The sequence below is a fragment of the Cynocephalus volans genome, chromosome 1 (genome assembly GCF_027409185.1).
Source record: "Cynocephalus volans isolate mCynVol1 chromosome 1, mCynVol1.pri, whole genome shotgun sequence".
Taxonomy (NCBI): Eukaryota; Metazoa; Chordata; class Mammalia; order Dermoptera; family Cynocephalidae; genus Cynocephalus; species Cynocephalus volans.
In genome coordinates, this window is record NC_084460.1 from 246,129,544 (window position 1) to 246,151,971 (window position 22,428).

General features: G+C 37.8%; 1 protein-coding gene across 3 annotated transcripts in view; it reads right to left on the minus strand.

The window, feature by feature from the left end:
• The window catches only part of CCDC141 (coiled-coil domain containing 141), a 167,743-nt gene that overhangs the window by 95,728 nt on the left and 49,587 nt on the right, over positions 1-22,428 (minus strand). For all 3 annotated transcript variants that reach the window (XM_063088574.1, XM_063088567.1, XM_063088560.1), the window contains exons 4-6: positions 21,984-22,092; positions 12,210-12,463; positions 708-824 (exon numbers count right to left, since the gene is read on the minus strand). In XM_063088574.1, coding sequence (XP_062944644.1) covers positions 708-824; positions 12,210-12,463; positions 21,984-22,092 — 480 coding nt within the window. The remainder of the gene's footprint in view (positions 1-707; positions 825-12,209; positions 12,464-21,983; positions 22,093-22,428) is intronic.

Sequence of the window (22,428 nt, forward strand, 5' to 3'; positions counted from 1 at the left end):
GCAACGCGGCTGCTCTGTTCCTCCTGCTTGCAGAGCTTCACGGTTTTCTGTTGCGCATTCTGCACACCTACAAGGGGTTGCCCAGCTGACAGCTATTACTTCCTAAACAACTGAGAAATTTGAAGCAAGTTAAGAAACTAGGGAAATGTAGATGGGAACAGCAATCAAACTATATGTGGAAATCATAAAAGTCATAGTGTATTGAGATCTCGGTGTAGAAAATATGTTTCTTTAGAAAACTAGCAAATTGAAATATTTTTAAGAGCCTGGGACCTAGAATTAGACAAAACCTAGAACTGAATTCCAACTTTGCCACTGACAAGACATATTACATTGATGAAGTTACGTTGCATCTCCAAGTCTCTGTGTTTCGTTTATTTGTTTTGATCCATAAAATAAGAAAAATAATACCTAAACGTAGGGGTTTTATGATAATTTAGATAATACATCTCATTTACTTAGCACAGTGCCTGGCACATAATAACATTCAAAAAATATATTGTTGTAGAAGCTGTTGTTTTGTTTATCATTATTCTAGAAGCTCAGTAAATGGGCATGGTATTAGCTAATGCTATCAGGATATTTTCTATGTAAATAGTGAATTATTCAAATGGAATTTTTTAGTTATCCTCTAAATTACCCACTGAAGTATATTCAATAGAAGCACATACACTATTATTTTTTAATGTTTCTAATATGTCTCTTACCTTTGCTTTTATTATCAGTTCTTCATGCTTACGAATTAGCTCCTCATTGTCTGACAGTGATGAACCTAGACTTTGTTCCTGTAAATCTTTTATGGTTTTCTGAAACCAATGAGTAACCTAGGTAAGAAACAACAAAGAAATATCAAAATTCAAATGATTGGAAGTAGTAGAGTCAATAGAAATTCAGAAATAATTCCTCAACCTTTCAAACTTGTTACTTTAAATTCTCTTTATATAAACTAATCTCATGTATTAAATAAATGACTGGATTTTTTTTTTTTTTCATTTTGACCTCTACATGCTTAAGAGGAAAAAACAAAAAACACAAAAATCTCAGAAAAGCATAAAAATGACTTAGGGGTTAAGTAAATTACACAGCATAAAGAAAGTAATTCAAAATCTACTAACAAGGAAGAACCAAAACGGATTCCCACGCAGTCCATAAATCATGCCATTCTATTAAAATATATCTTATATTCTGGATATAAATATGAATCTCAGTTTAGTTACATAGACTCATATAAAGATATTAAACAGCATATGTAGATTATATTTTCTACTATAAAAAATGCAAAAATATTTAGTTTGCTGCAATTGCTGGAAATCCATATTCAGAAAATAAATGGAGAAGTTATTAAAATTTCATTGACATTATAAGTGGCTAAGGCCATGACTCTATTTGTGTATACAATACATGCCATAACAGTGTTAAAACAAGTAGCAAAAAACTTGAAGGAAGTCATACATTTTTAAATGATGCCATAACTTGACATAGGACCTATGACATAGACATGAGACCCCTGGATGAAGATTCCTTAACCCAATTAAAGGAAAGAGACTTGGATTTTTACTCTCAAATCCTGTATAGCCTTATCCTCATGATCACATCATAGCTACTGATTCTTAAGCGACTACTACAGGCTAGACGGTTTGCTAGTTGCTTTTTGGGCATCACCTTTATTTCTCATGACAACTCTGTAACATGTATGATATCATCATTGTACAGATGAGGTAAATGAGTTCTGGAGAGGTTAAGCAGCCTATCCAGAACCACGTAGAAAGTGGCAGAGACAGGATTTGTCCCCAAGTCTACAGGATTCCAAAGTCCATGCTCTTTCCACTACACTTGGGCAACCTAAAGTCTTACAGCCCCGTCATCAGGGGGCATGACTTCAAACCTGAAAAATGAATAACGGCAGTCCACTCAAAATGGTGGCCGTATCCCAGCTTAATACTATGTTGTAGCCTAAGTTGTCTAGCATGCAACAGCCTCACGATTTTTCTGAAATCCTGTAACACGGAGAAATGCGTGAAGCAGGTGACCAAGGAGAAAGCTAGGTTAGGTTGAAGTTCCATACAATAAATGCATATAGACACACACACACACACACACACACACACACACACACACACACACACACACACACACACACACACACACACACACACACGCCAGAGTTAGAGGCTCACCTAGAATAGGACACCCCAGTACAATTACAGAGCTGATATCACAAAGCTGATTATGAGATCAAGAGGTCTGCACCAACTCTTAGCATTTTCCGGCATGGAATAGGCAGTGAAATATGGGGCAAGAGGGTTTCTCCAGCTTTCTGCGAATTGTAAATCTTTGTTAACCAGCATTTTTTCCCCATCATCAGTGCAAAGAACAGAATTTGGTGACCCTGTAGCAATTTTCAAGTGAAGTATACCTCAGTTTCTTCAGAGTATTTGGTAATTTATGCATAATATCCACATGATCTAGCCAGTCCCCGTATCTAAGTTATCGTGTTTATGTATTTACAATTATTTGAAGATAATCTGTTTTTCTGGTATCCCAATTAGAGCTAGATGATAGTGTAATGTGCATATTGGAACCCACAGAGAGTTTTTATTGAGAGCCACAAAACATATTTGTTAATTTTATTTTTATAAAACAAAATAATTTTCACAAAATAGGCAGCGAGCCCATATAAAAACATAACTACAGGAATGATTTAAGGGTTTCCTCAAAGTAAAGTGATCATGAATATAACTAACTTTCAGAGATGATTTATTTTATTAAGTACTAGAAGTGAGTTTTATTTAATCCTAGCTAAAGTGGGAGGGACCCAGAAATCTCAAGAACGCTTTAACAGGGACGGTTAATACAGAATCTGAGTGGATAAAGAATGGGTACAAGCAGGTGTCCCCTAATCTCTAAAAACAGGTGAGAAGCCTGAACCATCAGACAATTCAATTAAACTTAGTGAGTCAAAGACTTGTCATCTAACACATGCCTGTAGTGATGAAAGCTAGGAAAAAGCAAGTTGTTTTGATTTTTAAATGGTATCTACTGACCTCATCCCCTAGACTTGGCAAATGCTTTCTCAATCCCCAAATGATACTATTCCTGTATGGCAATATGATTCCCTGTAAGAGAATGTGGTTAGGACCTATGGTGATATTCAGTATATCCTGTTCACATCTCTGTCTGTTGAAGCATGCTGATTCTCTAGGTCTATACAATTTTACTACCAGATGCTCCCAGGAAAGAAACATAAAAAGTTGGCATAAAACTCAGAAGCAAGTAGATCACAGTGAGGGAATTACATCTCATTATGAGGCATTCACTCACATGAGCGGACTCTCAGATCAGATTTACCATGTTTGCTGTGGGATACACACAAAATAGGCTCTCAGAGTCCTTCTGTTGCTGAAATAAGAGCATGTCAATGATAATATTCTGTCACCCAGTAAATCAGTCATTGCGTCCTGCAAGTAGCTACTGCAGACAGCTGCACAGATATTTCAAGCTCACTTTTTATAAGCTTTTAATTATTATCAGCTGCTGTTCAAAAGCTTGAGTGACGTGTACAGTACATGATGCCTCAGGACATTTCTACAGAATGTGGTTTCTGCAAAGGTATGAAAACACAAGCCATGGGTTGAGGGGATGTGGAGAAGGAAGAACAAAAAGCACTTCAAAGTATGCACTGGAAATCAGTTCTGGGCAATGATGGATTAAAGGAGAAAAGGAGAACATTTTTCCTCTCTCTTCCTAGTTCCTACCTTTCAGCTTGACCTAAGCAATGTGTTCACAGTCATCCCATGAATTTGACAAGACATTCTAGATACTCAGTGCCCAGAGGAAGTAGAACTAAGGCAGGGAAGAAGTGAGGCAGATCTTTTTATTGAAGGGGGTGGGGTGGTCAGAAACCCATCAAAGGGTGACAGGAGATAGAAAGGGAAGTCAGCAAAGGTGCGAAGGAGGAGCAATCAGGGATGTTTGATAAAAATCAAGAGCTTCACTGAAAGTTAAAGAAGGATACCAGGAAAACTCTGTCAAATGGTGTAGACCTGCACTGCCCAGTATGGTAGTCACTAACCACACATGGCTATGAGTACTTGGAATGTGACTATTCCAAACGGGGATGCGCTCTAAGTGTAAAATACACAGCAGATTTCATAGACTTAGTATAAAAAATAATGAAAATATCTCATTAAGAATGTTAGTATTAACTACCTGTTGAAATAATACAAGTGTTTTAAGACATGTTGGGCTAAATAAACTATATTATTGCTTTTTGCTTTTTTATGTGACTATACTTTTTAAATATTTCTTTTTAACTTTCTTAATGTGGCTACTAGAAAGTCTAAAATCACATATGTGGGCTGCCTTATATTATTATTGGATGATTCTGCAACTCAGGGATGTTCAAATACTAATTTGTTAAATGTAGATTTCAGGACTGACTTTTAATTAAGGGCAATATGGAATAGCGGAGTTTGGATAGTTGTGGGATGGGATATCAGCTGGTAAGCACTTATGGACCACTAAGGGATCGGGGGTGATGAAGAAGTAGAATTAATGACACTTTCAGAAAAGTTTAGTGGCTAAATTGAAGGATGATCGCTTTCAGTAAAGCAGAGTTAACAAGGGGCTCTTCCCAACTTTTTTCCCCCCCTTATTTGATAGGATGAGACATATGCATGTTTTGCAGGCACAAGGAACTGAAGATGAACGGAGGAGAGTTGATGCAGGCCTGTACCAAAAGAGTAAGAAGCCTGGAAGAGAGCACTATTGAAGGTTTTTAGCCTCGGGCAAGAAAGGACTAGTTTTTGCTTGTTGACATCCCACCCCCACCTCGAATGGGGAATTAAGAATGAAGAAAGTAAGAGAAGTGAACCCACCTTCACAGAGAGCTATCAGGTACTATTCTAGGCAGGTTAGAATATTACCTTATCCAGTCTTTACACTCCTTCTATGCTGTAGATATTTGCTTTTTCAACAGATGGGGAAACTGAGTCCCAGAAATGCCATGGTCAGAATTCATGCTTTCCTATCCAGTATTTTTTTCTTTCCCATCATATCCATCTGTAGAAGCGAAGGATTCTGAGAAGTGGTTCTAATGAGTCTATATTTATGAATGTTCTTAAAATAAAAACCCACATGCAAGGCTATTGTTTCACAACCTAAATTCTGATATGGAAATAGGTCCTGTGTACAATCACGGGGGCTCAATGGCGATACTGCATTAGCGAGGATAGTGGATGTGTGGGTTGGGCCCATCAGGAGGAGTGCCCGAGAGGAAGAGGCCAGCTGTGGGCAAAGGTGACAGCAAGCACAGACTGGGAATGCCAGTCCCCCTGGGATACGTGTCAAAGACGGGACTGAAACATCTGGGATGCAAGCAATAGAAAATGTACTCTCACAGTCAAGGATAAACAACTCAGGTGGCAAAAAGGTGAACTTCTGCTGCTGCCCAAAGCCAGCCATCGGACTGCTATAAACCACCATGGTTTCTTTTTCTGCAATTTGTTCTACCATCTGAGATCAGCTTTTATTTTATTTAAAACTATGCTGGAGAAGGTGAGCTAGCAATAAGCAATTTAAACCACCTTAACGGAAATGCTAAAGGGAAGATGAAAATCTCTTCAAATTACTTTCATTTTCTTTTCCACATGTAGAGCTGTTCTTGCCAAATAACCAGTTACTATTAGAGACAAAAAAACTGATAAAGAGGGGAAAAGGCATCATTTATGTGTCTTCTTTAACCCAAGTCAAGATAGTCTCTCTTCCAATTACCCAAAATACACACATATAAATGTTTTCAATTACAGTTGATGGCCACGGGTGACAGTTCTAATATCTACTTTGATTTTGAAGCCATGTTAGTATTATTATTAACAAAGATTTTAGTTCCCATTAGTTTTGGGTTTTTGTTTTTGTTTTCCTTTTTACAGCACAGAAACCAGTTGTCTTTATTTTGTATGAAGCAATCCAGTCAAACGTGCTCTGTACTTAACTAGGCAATAACCAGACATAAAATATCCATTTGCTTCAAGGGGTGATGATTTATATTAGAAGATGCACTAGAGCTGTTTCGTTGGTGTTTGTACCTGGGGACTTGGAAGTGGGGGGGGGCGGGGGGAGAAGAATTACTGCTAAACACGTAGATTCTAGTTTTAGATGTATTTTGAGACTGATCTAATTACTGGCCTGTTATTATTTGGATTTAATCTCAGACATTCTAGGAGGCCAATGTTCACGATTTTCTTTTGTAAAATTTGGGAACATTCTGTGAATTCCTGAAATCAACTGGAAGGTATTAGTGTCTCTTCAACAAATTATCCAATCTCAGGATGCCCATCCACTGAGGAGCAGCAGGAAAGCTAAAATATTTTGTTTGTCCTGAGGCAAAATTTGTTACTTTATAAACAGCTTCACAGATAATCTTTCTCCCTGTCTAGAATTATAATTTTATGTATTTAATTATTCTGATGTGTTAACATATAATATCTCTTCTCACATCTCTATTTCAGGAAAAATGACACTGAGGTCTTCTTCCCTTCCCAACATTGTCTTCACATCTTACCTGGGTTTAGGTGGTCTCTTTACATCTCACCACTTCACGGTGGAAAGTAGCTTAGTCCAATGGGTAAAATCAGTACAGTGGAAGTCTCCGGACCTAAATTTTATTCCTAGCCATTACATCCAACTCATTGGGGGGAATTCCTTCAGCAGTGGAAGGAAGTCTTTTTTCAAGAAAAGAAACAGAGCCCTGCCCAGTGTCTTGGCAATGTGCATACCTGCCAAAGATATCTAAGGCTTGGTTTTCCCAATATAACTGGAGAGTTCCACTCTGAGTGATATGGAGCCAATTTTATTCACTGTGTGTGAGAGATAGATAGAGAAAGAGAGAGAGAAATAGACAGACAGACATTGCAGAACTACTTAGGAGAGGGGCCAAAGTTTGACATTGTCACATCACCATCCCAGTTCCTAGGTCATGCAGCTTAATGGATTTCATAGTGAAGCTTTGGTCTAAATCCCTGGATGTTGGTAAACAATTATATTGATAGGATAAATAATTGCTACATTTTTAAGGATGTTTTAATCCTCGTAAAGTGTGCCATTTATTTTGTTTGCTTATGAGTCTCCCTATAAAATGTATTAAAAGTAACTGGGTCTTTTGGCACGTCTTTACGGATGGTGAGAATGAGGGGAGAGGGGAGAATGAATCCACTCCCTGGCCACTGTGGGGTGGTGGCAATGTTGAGGAGAGAAGGAAGATGAGCAATCTCCAACACCAGGGGCAGGGAAGAAAAAGAGCTCGGGAAGGTGGAAGGAGATATACAGTGTTCCCAAGGCTTAGCAGATAATTCAGGTAGCTGCACACTGGGTGCTAACTTTGTCACACAGTGGGTGTGAGGGTTAGGAGCAATGCAGAACCTTCCTCAGAAAGCACACATGTCACTTTTAATTTATGCTCACAGTATGTGTCCCACATCCCCCTTTCCAACTGATTTGTGGGCTTAAATAATCAAAATGTCGTTAAGCCATGAGTTCAATTGAATAATATATAGAAGTGAAAACTAAATTTAATGAAAATGTAATCAACATTTATATGTATAAATGAGCTAAAGAAATATCTAAAGGGTGGGGAAAGTTTGGGAGGAGAAAATCGATTTTTAACTTTACCTTGCAGATAAAACTGACCTTTTGAATAAACTAGGTGGGATATCAAACCATTAAATGGCATTTATTCCCTCTCTACATCAGAACATTTTAGAAAAACAAGTTTATCTAGTTGTTTGGATAACTGGTGTGGGATCCAGCCAATATGTAGGTTTTTATGTGCCAGTGATTTATTCAGTGAAGCTCTGAAAGAGATCACCAAAGTATGTAGTGATATGGTGAACATTTAAACATTTATTGAGCACTTACCATATGCCATGCTGTGCTCTAAGCATTTTTACATATCTCGTTCATTTTTATAACAAATTTATAGGTAGATACTATTATTATTTCCATTTTAAAGAAAAGAAAACTGAGGCACAGAGGCCAAGTAACGGGCCCAAAGCCACATAGCTAGTAAATGTAAAAGCTGGGACTGATATCCATGCCATCTGCGCCAGAGTCCCTCCACTATTCCCTTTGACATGCAGTGCCACTGAAAGCAATAGCCATTAGTATGCATTCTAATTAGGAAAGGTTTTTATGCCTTTGAAATCACATGCTCTTCCTACAAACACTTTAAGATAACTTGCATTTGCTGCTGGCATGCCTTAGAGAGAATTCTAGAGACAGCCTATGTACTTAAGTATGATTCTGTAATAAATTTTAATCTACAAGTGGTTGGAGAGTCATTTATATCTGTTACTGGATCGAGATATTAGATACCAGTATCACAAAGATAATTCAACCCTTATTTTGGCTTACACAAGCCAATCTTTGAAAGCTACGTTCAAAGGATTTTTCTTAAGTCCTTAACGCTTTGTACATTATCTTATAATAATTTAAGCTGGTCAGCAATTCAAGCTCTAAATCTAGTTAGAAGGTGGTATCATATACAAGAGAATATACATGCACAGGCATGTGTGCATGCATACACAGTGTTACATATGCCCACCAGGCATAAAACTGGTGTCCTGAGGCTGTGCTTTTATATGTCATCTCTGATGTCATTTTAATTGCCTATTGACAAGGAATATACTGCTTGATTATGATATACATTGTACTCAAATTATAACACCCAAAATCCTTCCAAATGTGAATTTTATTATCCTTTTTCCCCTCCCAAAGATGTGCATCTAAGTATATGTGTTCTGCGTAGTAAAAAGAAAGTCTGCCCTCATGACTGATTTCTCCTAGTCGTCCTTGACACTGTCTTGTACAAAAAGACCATGAATAACTTAGTTTTAATATATTTGTTTGTCTCACTTATGCCTGATTGGAGCAATTGAGAAAAATTACATTCATAAATCTTCTTGCCAAGATAATTAATTATGCACAAAATACTCCAAGCTGCTTCTGATTTTCATTAATGAAGCAGATTATCTACAAAGTAAGATGCTGCTAGAGCTGAAAAGAAAGGTCAGCTGCTCATCTTTAGATGTAAAATAAGTGCATATTTTTACATCCGAAAAACAATGATAAAGAAAAAACATGCTATGATTATGTTTATCAGACTATTACATCCTAATTAAAATAGAAAAGTACATGGTTTTCATTTCCTTTTGGGGGGAGGGGGATTGATGAAATTCTTTAGTCACCAGCATTCTGGTCATTTAATTTCTTTTTCAAAAGAGAATTAGCTGAACTATTATAATTCAAAGACATTAGGGCATAAGCACTAGAAACAGAGAAGCACTAACATCATCATTTAAATGGCCCTTATGAGAGAAGACACATCAGATATTCAGACGTCCACATTATTATTCATCAGTAGTCTTTGTTCTAATTTAATTTCCTTTTCTCTTAAGTGGTTAAAATGATTGACAAAGCTGATATTTTATTAATGTAAAGTTTGACAGCTCCTATGTTTCCTTATAATAAGTACAGAACTAACAGGAAAAATCTTTGCCTTCCAATGAAGCATGGTTCCACTGTATTCTAGGATTAACAGGTAGATCATCCAGAAACATGATAACCATGGAACCCAAATTACTAACAGAGTCACACTCAATTTGGTGTCCCTACTTCATTGCTGCATCATCAACAAAACTCTAAAATACAACATGTAGAAAAACTCAAATATTCTATACTTACCTAGATTTTAAAATATTTCCTTGTTTACATAATTATCAACACAGTAAGCATTAATTATTGTTCATAATATTGAGAAACCAGAGACTACTTCCACATCAACAAAATATTGTTAAATTGTGCTATATTCAAATAGCAGAATACTACTTTCCCATTAAAATTACTTATTCTACTTTTTTTTTTTTTTTTTGTCGTTTTCGTGACCGGCACTCAGCCAGTGAGTGCACCGGCCATTCCTATATAGGATCCGAACCCGCGGCGGGAGTGTTGCCGCGCTCCCAGCGCCGCACTCTCCCAAGGGCGCCACGGGCTCGGCCCTTATTCTACTTTTGACACAAGTACATGTCTATGACTTGTTCAATTTAATAAAAATCAAGTTATAATATAGTATATATTGGTGAGTTCCCTTAGTTTTTGTTTGTTTAATTGCTTCTTTAATAAATGTGTATGTGCCTGTGAGTATGCTTATGCTTGGATAAGTCTTCCTTCTGGTGGCAGGATGCCAAAATGTTAACAGCAATTATCTGCATGAAGAGCCGTCTCTACATTTTTAACAAATGAGCATTATTAAGTCACAAGCAGGAAAAAATCCTGCTGTCTTTTTGTCTTAAACTGTCAATTGAGTGCCCATTGAACAAATATGGCTAAGACTATAAAAGCAACTTTTATTTCGTCACACCCTGGGAACTCAAAATAAATAATAAAATTGGGCTTCATCTGGTAAATTTTGTTAGAATTGAAACGGAGTCCTATGTGTTAAAAAATGCTTGACAAATAGATCTCGGGAAGGCCATGAAGGGAGGCTTCTTAGGCACAAGTGCCACATAACAGAAATTATCACAAAGGACTCTGAAAATCTACAACCGTATACAGAGGCCATTGCGACCTTACTTCTGTGAGGACATCTGCCCAGCAACTGTCTGTCCAACCTCAGACTGGTATCACCCTTGTTATTAATCCTTGTAGCCAAGGATAACTATCCCAGAACATTTATGTAATCCTCCATCACTTTTTCTTTAAAATTCTGGTCTTCCTTTACCTCCCTTAATATGCACATAGTTTAGTATGGCATGTGTATTCCCATGCAATGTTATATTTCCAACTAAACTCATTTTTCTTTTAGAAAGCCTTTCTCTGTTATTTAGAACAACATGTGTCAAGATTCATTGCTCTATTTGATTTTCTTTATAGCACTTATTTTCATTAATTTATTATATGTCCTTATCATATTAAAACAGTGGTTCTCAACTGTGGATAATTTTGCCCCCTATGGGACATCTGGTAATTTCCAGAGACATTTTTGTTTGTCACAATGGGCAGCAAGTTGGTAGAGGCCAGCGAAGATGCTCAATATCCTAGAGTGCATAACACAGCCCCCTATAACAAGGAATTACCAAGCACAAATGTCAATAGTGCCAAGGCTGAGAAACACTGCATCAGAGCAAAATTTCTAGAAGAAAGGATATTTGTCTTGTGTCTAGTGTGTCCCCAGCACTTATAATAAGATCTGATATACAGTAGGTGCTCAAAAAGCATTAGTTAAAAGGTTGATCTTCATTTAAGTCCTTATTTTTCCAGCTTTAAATAAAAACCAGTTTCTCCTGGACTTATATTTGCTCCCGGATGTATGTCTCTCTCTGTAATTTGGATCAGAGCGGTAATGTAAAACCTGTGAAAAGACCCCTTTCCTGTGCATCCAGACCAGGAGACTCCCAGCCCTCCATCCACATCATTTCTCTCTAAAAATTCCTTCCAGTTAATCTGTACAGATTTGAACATGGGATTTGGGGCAATCAGAAATGTTGCAATAAATATCCCTCCTATTTGAGTTGGAAGTTGCAAAGAGTTCTGTCCACTCTTACCCTCAAGTGACTGGGATGGAAAGAATGTATGGCAACATGTTGACCACTGATCAGAGCAGAGCCTGCAGTTCAGGTAATGAGCTCTAATGAGCCTGCAAACTCAACAACCCCCACAGCCCTCTAACCCTGAGCACTCAGCCATAGTCCAATGTTACATTTCTTCACCAGCACCAGACCAGTCTTCTGAAAACGTTATCTCTACTTTGGGCTGATGGAATTTTTCACTGAAATTAGCAGCAATCTAGTAAATTCAGCACCATCATGCCTCTCCAACTTCTAAGAAAATTGCAATTAACATTTCAAAATTTCAAAGAAACGTGTCTAAAAGTAGTGACCTGGAAGGAAGTGAGAAAGAGAATCCAACAATAGAACACAGTCACATTCAAAACTATCCACGGGTGTTCTTTCTTTTATAAAATCAATATTATAATAAAAATCTTTGTTTTTATTATCTACTTGGGAGAACAACATGATAGTTTGGATGAAAGACTTTTGAACCATAAACCAAAGGATGTGACCATGATAACCGGGAACCTGTCCCAGGACATGGCTAATTCATGTAATAACCAATTAGTTAACACCAAGACATCCTCCAATGCCCCTCTGGGTTACCTGGTTTTCTTGTTGGTCCCACTGACATATCTGCAGAACCTGATCCAGTTCTTGCCACTGTTGCTTCAGGTACTTGTCTAGTTGCCTTCTCCTGTCCTGCAGAACTTCAAGAAGGCTGTCAATCTTCAGACAGCTGCTCTGAGCTCCCTGAATCAACTCAGGACTCACATTAGGTGCATCACACTTGAATTTTTCTATGAAGTCGGTGAGTTGTTGACTTTTGTTTAAAAGGGCTAGAGATCGTTCTAGGAGTTCTAAAAGAAAATTAGAAAAAAGAGCAGTGATATCAGCAAGCTTTTAGGTAGTAACATTTGGACTCATTATATAATTTAAAATATACGTAACTTTTATATTAATAAATAATACACTGTACTGCAAGAAATTTGAGCATGCAGACCTAAACTGCCCACAATATTTGAAAGAGACAACTGGTCAAACACCTTGGCCTAACAATTCCTACAGCGCTAACTGATAGGATACTGAAGTGCAGTAATAGTATAATTAAGCACAAGGAGTAGAAAGGTCATGGGATTTTGACACTGCTTCAATCTGTTCTTAGTAGTGTGAAACTGGCTATGGTGACTGCTCTTTCTGGAGTGTTCTACAGTCTGATGTGATTGGACTCAATTGGAGGTTTAAAGGCTGGTGCCTGTAGTGGGCAAACAAAAAAACGAATGTGGTGGTCAGGTGCCCAAATGTCAGGGGCAATGGTAAAGTGGAAAATTCTTGCTCGGTCTAACAGGGTCAGTTGTCACTTAGTCCTGACCTCATGTTGACATAGGGGAATACAGGTCTAGTGCTGATGGAGCTTCCAACTATTTAAAGTGTTTCCAACTGTTTAAAGATTTTTATGTGAAAGCTTCTGATTTTTAAATGTTCTGTAATTTGTATTCTGTTAATCAAAAAAATACCACAGCATAAACAAAGCATATTTATCCACCAAATGGTCCACCAGATTGTTATCTCTGGAGCACTGAATAATTAGGATTTTAAGCCTGAAAACTGAAGAACCGCCAAGGGAGAAAGTGTAGAAGGGGAAGGAGTTGAGTACAGAACATTGAGGTGCGTCTGCACTGGAGGAACAGCTGGGGAATTCTCCACTCTCCCCAAGCCAAGAGTGGAAACCAGGAGTCATTCATGATACATCTTCTCCTTCATCCCGCCATCATCAAGAACTGTCCATTTTAGCCTCTAGCTCCTTCCTCTGTCCTCTCTCCAGCCACACTACAGAAAGCATCATCTGTTGCCTGGACTTGTGCAGTCTTCTCTTAGTTGCATCCCCTGTCCAATCCATTCATCCATTCTCCACACGTTAGCCACAGAGACCTTTTCTAAACATACCATGACACACACATGAACGTACACACACTTAAAACAATGGCTTTCTATTGCCTTAAAATTAAGAACAGACCCCTTACTCTGAATTACCAGGTTTGGCATGGTCTAGTCTCTATTTTCCTTTTCAGATTGTCTCAATCTCTCTACCTTTCATCCCCACCTTCTTTAAATTCCTCACACATGCTACACTCCCTCCTGCCCCTGAACTTTCAACTGTTTCCTTTGCCAGCGACATGATTCTCCTCAACCCCGCTGTTCTCCATCTTCCTCCTACTCATACTTCAGGTGTCAGCCAATTGTCAATTTCTCAAAGGACAAACCAGACTGAACTAAATTCTCCTGTCAAGTATTTTCATTGCACAATGTTCTTCTCATTCACAGCTGTTATTGTGGCTATAATTTTACATTTATTTGTGGGATTGTTTGATTAATACCTGTCTTTGCCACTAGGCTCTCATGCAATATGAGGATAAGGACCATTACTGCAACCCCAACACTTAGTATAGTGACTGGCACAGGGGAGATGTTTAATAATTTTTGTAGAATGCTTGAGTGAGAGCAAATGTATTAAAAGAAGGGGGAGATTTAGGAGAATTATAGACATGAAAGATCAGCAGTCCTCCAGAGATGTAAAGAAGAGAAGTTGGGAAGACTTGGGATTGTGTGATGAAGTGATGGAAACAGAAGCCACGTTGCCTGATGGAGAAGTGGGAAGGTAATGGTGAGGTAAAGGCAACAAGGCAGGACAATCTTTGAGACATTTGCTGTTAGAAGAAAGGAAAATGCGAGGGTAGTATCTCAAGAGAATAGCAGGGTTGAGTATGCTGCTTCTCCTTTTAGGATGGGGAGAACTGTGAAGAACATCCAGAGGGTCAGTACCTTACCAGGCATTGCATGACTAAAAATGGACTGAGCAAGTACTAAATCCAGGTCTATGGCTGGAAGCTCAGTGTTCTTTCCACTGTGTGGTGACACTCTCCATTCTAACTTCTGGCTGTTAACTACACAGCAACGACTGGGCTGAGGTCATTGGGCCTGTTGTCTCTTTCAATTGATACCTTTTTATGAGAGCAGGAAGAGATATTGAGATAAGTGAATATCCTGTATAGCGACATTTTGAGATGAAAAGGAAAGAATTTGAAGTAGTTTATACCATATGACCTAGATCTGTCCAATAAAATATTAAGTAGTAGTATCTGCTCAGAGTGACGAGGGGGGATTATGTGCCCTGGACAATTTGATTGGGAGTCCACCATGCAAAGAAACAAACCACCACCACCACCACCAGCGCTGCAGACTTGAAGCAGGACAGAAGGGTGGGAGAATTTAAATAGGGTAAGAAAAGTCAGGGAGAACATTAAAATGAGAGTAAATTTCTTGAACAAAAAATGGAAGCCAACATGAACAAGATGGGGGCAGGGAGGCGGGTGCAGAAAAAGACCTATCTGTCTAGAACAAGTCCTTATCAGAAAGTGAAAGAAACAACTGGAGAAACAAGATAAACACAGGTTATAGGCCTTGCCTATCACACTGAAGAGCTTTGGTTGGAGAGCCTTAATGGAGTAATCACTACCACTGATTTTCCTTTTATATATTTACAGAGAGAGATTTTTTCCCTTTGTACTGAAGAGCTTCTTATGATATTAAGAACAGCTACACACACGCACATTCAGGAAGCACGAGCAGGCAGCAGGGTTTCCACATGGTATTTCTTCTCTTCCTTTCTATAGCTCGCTCTTACACATTAGACTTTTCAAATGAGAAGGAAGCACAACTTCAGGTGCTCAGGGTATTGCAGACTGACAGTGAGTCAGGCCAACCTGTTCTGGCCCCCACAAAAATACTTGTAATTAGCCAAATTTCTACTTGCAATCTCTTTCTGGTTTTTGGTTTCTGCTTTTCTGCCAAAATAGCATAACCATTACTACAGTACCGCCAGGCGTACAGCCTCTTGAGCCAAAGTTAGCTTGTAAAATGTACCCAGGCTGAAATTAGTCTGTCACCTGCTACCACTAAGGTTATTAAAGTGGACAAATACTTCCCTCAGTTCCCTCTGACAGTTCTCTTTGTCTCTGTCAGTTTCTTACATCTTACTTTTTTGCTATTTACATTTTGCTAGCTGATTATTCTATCAGTTGATCATACAAAGTGATGTATTTTTCCTCAAGGGTAAACTGTCTAGATACACAAGGGTACTTGAAAAATTCATGAAAAAAATAGAATTAAAAGACAATATGAATTTTTCCATGAACTTTTGGAAGTACCATTGTATTGTGATCTTTAAGAATATAAAATCTCTACAGTTCATTTATTTGAAAGATGGTGCATTTCTGCTTATTCAAAACCTGTTTACTAACACAATACCTTCTGATGTGAAGCTAGTAGACATTTAATTAATTTTCATTGTTTGTTTGGGTTAACTTTTACTGTATCTAAAAAAGTAGTATTAAAGTACATTTTATACTAATACCTATACAGTTTGTCATAATTATTAAGTATAAATAACAAATTTAAGATAAACAAATGAGGAATGTGCACAGTTAGGTGGGTTTATACTCATTTCCCAATGAGTACTTTCTAAAAAATATCAAGGTCACAGCCTTGTTACTGAGATCATGGGTGATATTTCTTCCTAATATATTTTTAAATATTCCAAATGTTCCTCTGTGGGATGATTTTTTATATAACTTATTTAATGGGCATTTTCAAATATACACAAAAGTAGAGATAATGGTGTAATGGGCTCTCATGAATCCATATCCCAGCTGTATTTAAAAGATATACAACATCTAAGAAAAGAGAAGTAATAATATGATTCTTCCTGCAATGTAGCTTTCTTAAGTATCATGTTAATTTTAAGAAAACTACTGGAACCAATAACAAGCAACAAGATTGAAGCAGTAATCAGCAGTCTCCCAACAAAGAAAAGGCCAGGACTAGATGGCTTTACTGCTGAATACTACCAAATCTTTAAAGAGGATTTAATACCAATTCTCTTCAAACTATTTGAAAAAATTGAAATGGAGGCCATTCTCTCAAACTAATTCTATGAGGCCAGCATCTCCTTGATACCAAAACCAGATAAAGATACCACAAAAAAAGAAACTATAGACCAGTATCTCTGATGAACATAGATTCAAAACCCCTCAATAAAATACTAGCAATCAGAATACAGCAACACATCAAAAAAAAGTATACACCATGATCAAGTGGGATTTATCCCAGAGATGCAAAGATGGTTCAACATACACAAGTCAATAAATGTGATACACCACACCAACAAAATCAAGGACAAAACCCATACAATTATCTCAATAGATGCAGAAAAAGCATTTGACAAAATTCAACATCCTTCATGATAAAGAATCTCAGCAAATTAGGTATAGAAAGAAAGTATCTCAACACAACAAAAGCCATCTACAACAAGCCCACTGCTAATACCATCCGAATGGGGAAATATTGAAGACTTTTCCTTAAAAACAGGAACAAGACAAGTATGCCCACTCTCATCACTTCTATTTAACACAGTAGTGGAGGTACCAGCCAGAGCTATCAGGCAAGAGAAAGAAATAAAGGGCACCCAGATTGGAAAACTGTCCCTATTTGCAGGTGACATGATCTTATACATAGAAAAATCTAAAGATTCTATCAAAAAACCCTTAGAGCTGATTAATAATTTCAGTAAGGTTGCAGGATACAAAATTAACGTCCCCAAATCAGTTGTGTTTATATTCTCCAATAATGAATGAACATAAAGAGAAATCAAGAAAGTAAGCCCATTTACATCAATCAAACACACACAAAAATACTTAGTAATCAATTTAACCAAGGAAGTGAAAGATCTCTACAATGAGAACTACAAATCACTACTGAAAGAAATTAAAGAAGACATAAGAAGATGGAAAGATATTCCAAGCTCTTGGATTGGAAGAATTAACATTGTGAAAATGTCCATACTACCCAAAGCAACCTACAGATTCAATGCAATCCCCATCAAAATACCAATGACATTCTTCACAGAAATAGAAAAAAACAGTCTTAACATTCATATGGAACAACAAAAGACCCTGAAAAGCCAAAGCAATCCTGAGCAAAAAAATAATAATAATAAAGCCAGAGGCAAAACACTACTTGACTTCAAATTATACTACAAATCTATAGTAACCAAAACAGCATGGTACTTGACTAAAAATAGACACTCAGACCAGTGGAACAGAATAGAGAACGCAGGAATCAACCCACAGATTTACAGCTAACGTGTATTTGACAAAGGCAATAAGAATCTACACTGGGGAAGCAACTGCCTCTTCAATAAGTGGTGCTGGGAAAATTGGATATTCATATGCATAAGAATGAAACTAGACCTGCACCTCTCACCATACACCAAAATCAACTCAAAATGGATTAAAAACTTAAGTATAAGACCTGAAACTGTAAAACTGCTAAGGGAAAATATAAGGGAAACACTTCAGGAAGTAGGACTGTGCAAAACTTTGAACAGGAGTCTAAAAGCACAAGCAACAAAAGAAAAAATAAACAAATGGGATTATATCAAACTAAAAATCTTCTGCACAGCAAAGGAAACAATCAACAGACTGAACTGACTAACTACAGAATGGGAGAGAATATTTGAAAACTATACATCCAGAGTATACAAGGAACTCAAGCAACTATACAGTAAAAAAACAAATAACCCAATTTAAAAAATGGGCAGAGGAGCTGAACAGACATACAAATGGCCAATAAGCACTTAAAAAAATGCTCAGCATCACTAATAATCAGGGAAATGCAGATTAAAACCACATTGAGATATCACCTCACCCTGGTTAGACTGGCTATAATAAAAAAGACAGAATAACAAATGCTGGTGAAGATGTGGAGAGAAGGGCATGCTCCTACACTGTTAGTGGGACTGTAAATTAGTACAACCATTTTAGAAAGCAGTATGGAGGTTTCTCAAACAACTACAGATAGATCTACCATATGATCCAGCAGTCCCACTTCTAGATATATAACCAAAGGAATGGAAAACATCAGGTCTAAGGGATGCCTGTACTCCCATGTTCATCGCAGCTCTATTTACAAGAGCCAAGACATGGAACCAACCTAAATGTCCATCGATGGACAACTAGATATGGAAAATGTGATATATATATATATACACCACGGAATACTACTCTGCCATAAAAATGAATGAAATTCTGCCATTTGCAGCAACATGGATGAGCTTGGAGAAAACTGGTAAGTGAAATAAGCCAGGTACCAAAGGAAAAATACCACATGTCCTCACTCATAAGTGGGAGCTGAGAGAGAAAGAAGGAAGGAAGGAAAGATCACAGTGGTACATTGGATTTGCAGAGGGAGAGAGCATACCTAGGGTTCCCAAGGTGGGGAGCGAGGTCCGGGATTAACTGGGTGGGCGAGGGAGGAATAATCACAACTTGTGGTAACGGGCATCCTGATTCTATTGATCTGACCATCACATCCTGGGCACAGGTGGTAAAGTTCGGCTTTGTACCCCATGAATATGCATAATCAATAAATTAAGAAAAAAAGAAAGAAAAAAAGAAAAGCTAAGAAGAAAGAAAAAAAAAGAAGGCCTTTGGAAAACTGGAGGGTGCAATTATGATCCTTCAGAGCTTAGAATAAATTTTCTCCTTAACCCCTGTAGCTCCTTGTTTCTTCTTCTCTTTTGCATCATTCTATCATGTCTTACATTGGAATTATATGAAAATAACACTCAATAAACATACTTTGGGTTGGACACGATGCTATGTGCTGGAGATTCAGAGATGTATTAATTCCTGCTATCCCAGGTCTCACATTCTGGTGATGGAAATAAATAAGGAAATATGTTATTACTACACAGTGTGCTAGGTGCTGCAGCAGAGTTACCCACAGGAAGCACAGAGGCAGGTCCCTGACAGGGGTGTACGTACCCTACTAAATTGTTGGTTTCCTGATGACAAGGGCCATCTACTGCCCTGACACAAGGCTCTGGGTTTCTCACCAGGTGTGAGTTCAGAAAATATTGTTTAATTATATGTTGTTGAATTGAGGGCAACCAAGCTGGTTAGTAGTCTGGAAGCCATGTTTGCTGGAAAAGACTTTAACTAACTAGGCATGTTTAACCCAAATAAGAGAAGAATGAAGAGGATATTAATCTTCAACTATTTCAAGGATTGTCATGTGGAGGAGGGAAAAAAGTTATTCTATCACATTCCGGAAGGTGGACACTTCAGCCTATTCATCCTGGTTCTGACCTGCGCCATGGTACAGAGTAAGTTTCTTACATGCAACGCAGCCTTAGCATTGCTGAACAAGGAGAAAGCATAGGTGAAACTAACTGAAATAAAGTGAATATTAGGGTAAGCGAATTACAGTGTTTCCAGCTATGTTATTAACCTTTGTCATCCTAACATTCAAGTTTTGTGTTATTCAACTGATCAGCATCTCAGAAACTTACTAGAACTGCTAGCTGCACTTATAGACGTATTTTATTTCCTTAAATTAAAAAATAATAGATATGATGCCCTTAACTAAAAATCAGATTTTCAGACCTAAATATGCATTTTAAATCAGCTCATCTTAATCACATCCCACTGAGTTAGCTGATTAATAAATTCCATCAAATCTCATTTAACAAAAACAAAGCCCTTGAAGCTACCACTGGGCATATGAATTGGAAACCAGGTGTCCTGACCAGAGTCTTCTGCACTCCCTGTACTTCAAGGATCACATAGAGAGGCACAAAAATATAATAAATGTGCCATCAGGATGGAAGTCTAGTTTGTCATCACAAAAATAAACTGCTCCCTGTCTTCAGCTAGCATTTGTATCTATCTCTTCAGACTAAAAGTAGGCCCAATGGACTCTTGAAGGCCATGCCCCTAAAAAGTACGACATTGGTTTCACTGTCTGAAAATAGCTGGCTGCAGGAGCAGTGCAGCCTAGGCCTCCAAACAAAGCAGCAAGCGTTCCCATGTAAAGGGCTCACTGTGCCACCAATCCTCTTCAGTCTGAAGGAGCCAACAGCAGCGGCAACAACAAAACAGCATTAAAGCTACTTCCTCCTTCCAGCTCCATCTCCAAATGTTTATGGAAAAGTCCATTCCACAACCCCCCAATCCCTCTGGAAAACGCTTTCATTCGATTGCCTCAGTAATGAACCTGTTCAACAAAAGCATCAGTCACTGTCAGGTTTCTGGTGGTAAAACTTCTGTGTGACGATCATATTGGTTGGATGAAGATTGAATTGAGACCACAGAACCCATTTGTTACCTGGACTCGATTCCCTTTCTAATCTCCTAGGAGGAATTTCATGTGATTCTGCTCACTCCCTGTAGATCCAGCTAGACTACTGCTGCTGCATAAAAACGGGCAGCCACTGCTTTAATGCTGAATCTTTTAATGCTGTTTATAATCCCTGTTAGTGATAGGTCCTACAGAACAGTAATTAGTTAAAATTACATATATGTGTTTGGTAAGATCTCATAAAAAATTTACACAGGAAAGATTGAGTCCTTTAATCTCTGAGTTTGGAAAAGTTTTGATAAGTAATCATAAATTTATTATCTAAAGGTCTTCTGGAGGGTGATATAAACACAAAATCTATTCGTGACTACATTTTGCCCCTGTCCAGAATAATCAGATTTGTGGAACTACAAGTCAAGTTAGAACCGTGACAGAGGAATTCAGGAAGCCATCTACTCATACCCAGTTATGTCAGGCAGTAATAATTAGAAGACACATTCAGCAGAAAAGAAGCAATTGTTCCCGTCTTTTTATCTGACCTACTTCCACAGAAAAAGATGACAGTAAACAGCTACTCTTCTACAAACGTCTTCCCTACTCCAGGCCTAGCCCACTCTAAATTCTGGTGGAAAGGCCTGGCATACAAATTGGTGGTTAACACCAGACTATCTTTATAGTCGCTCAGAGAGAGATGAAAATCTTTTTGGATAGTATTTTATATTTTTATTTGGAAAAAATTTACTACTTTTTTATTTTTTAACTGCAATAGTGAAAGAGGAATTGCCCTTATCCAGAGCTGTTATTTAAAGGCTGACCTTCGTTTATTCACTCTTAGAATGAGCATTCACTGAATTCCACTATTTATTCGACCAGGAAATATTTCTTGAGGATCCACCATGTGCCAGGCACCTTGCTAGCTGCTGAGGATAAAAGGATAAAAATCTAGCAGACTAAATAACTGAATCTCCTGGAAGCCCTTCTACTACCATTCCCTTAGAATCATTAAGCAACTAGTTCTTTCTTTCAGAAGATGACCAAAAATAAAGCTTTATTTAAGCTTTTAGGAACAAGTTGAGGTATACATAAATACATTTAAAGATATACTGTCATACATAAGCATGCTCATATTAACATGTTTTAAAACCTTTAAAAGCTTATGTGAGGAATAAATATATTTCTTGCCTTTAGCATGTTGCTCATGAAGTTGAAGAAGTGATTTTAGGGACTCAGCACTCTCAAACTCATGAGTATTCTGGAGAAAATCTTCAGCTTCGTCTATTTTAATAGCAAACTACAACAGAAATACAGAGGAAAGACATTTGAAAACAAATAAAAATCAGTGTGCCTCCTTTAGTTATTTGTAGATGTTGCTCATGAATTAATGGCCTGTGTACGGTTGTATGCACGTGTGCGTTTGTGTGAGTGTGCGCTGGCTTAGGGTGTTTGTGTGAGGGTGTGTGTTTGCAGGTAGTCAGTTTACAAAGTGTCATGGTAAGTACTTTATTCTCCTTCCTTTGGATTCCTTTCCTACCTGGAAATACGTCATGCATGCTGAAATAAACCAACTTGCTGACTGTTCAAATGTTTATTAAATTTTTTAACCAAAATCATTGTGTTCTATGTAATG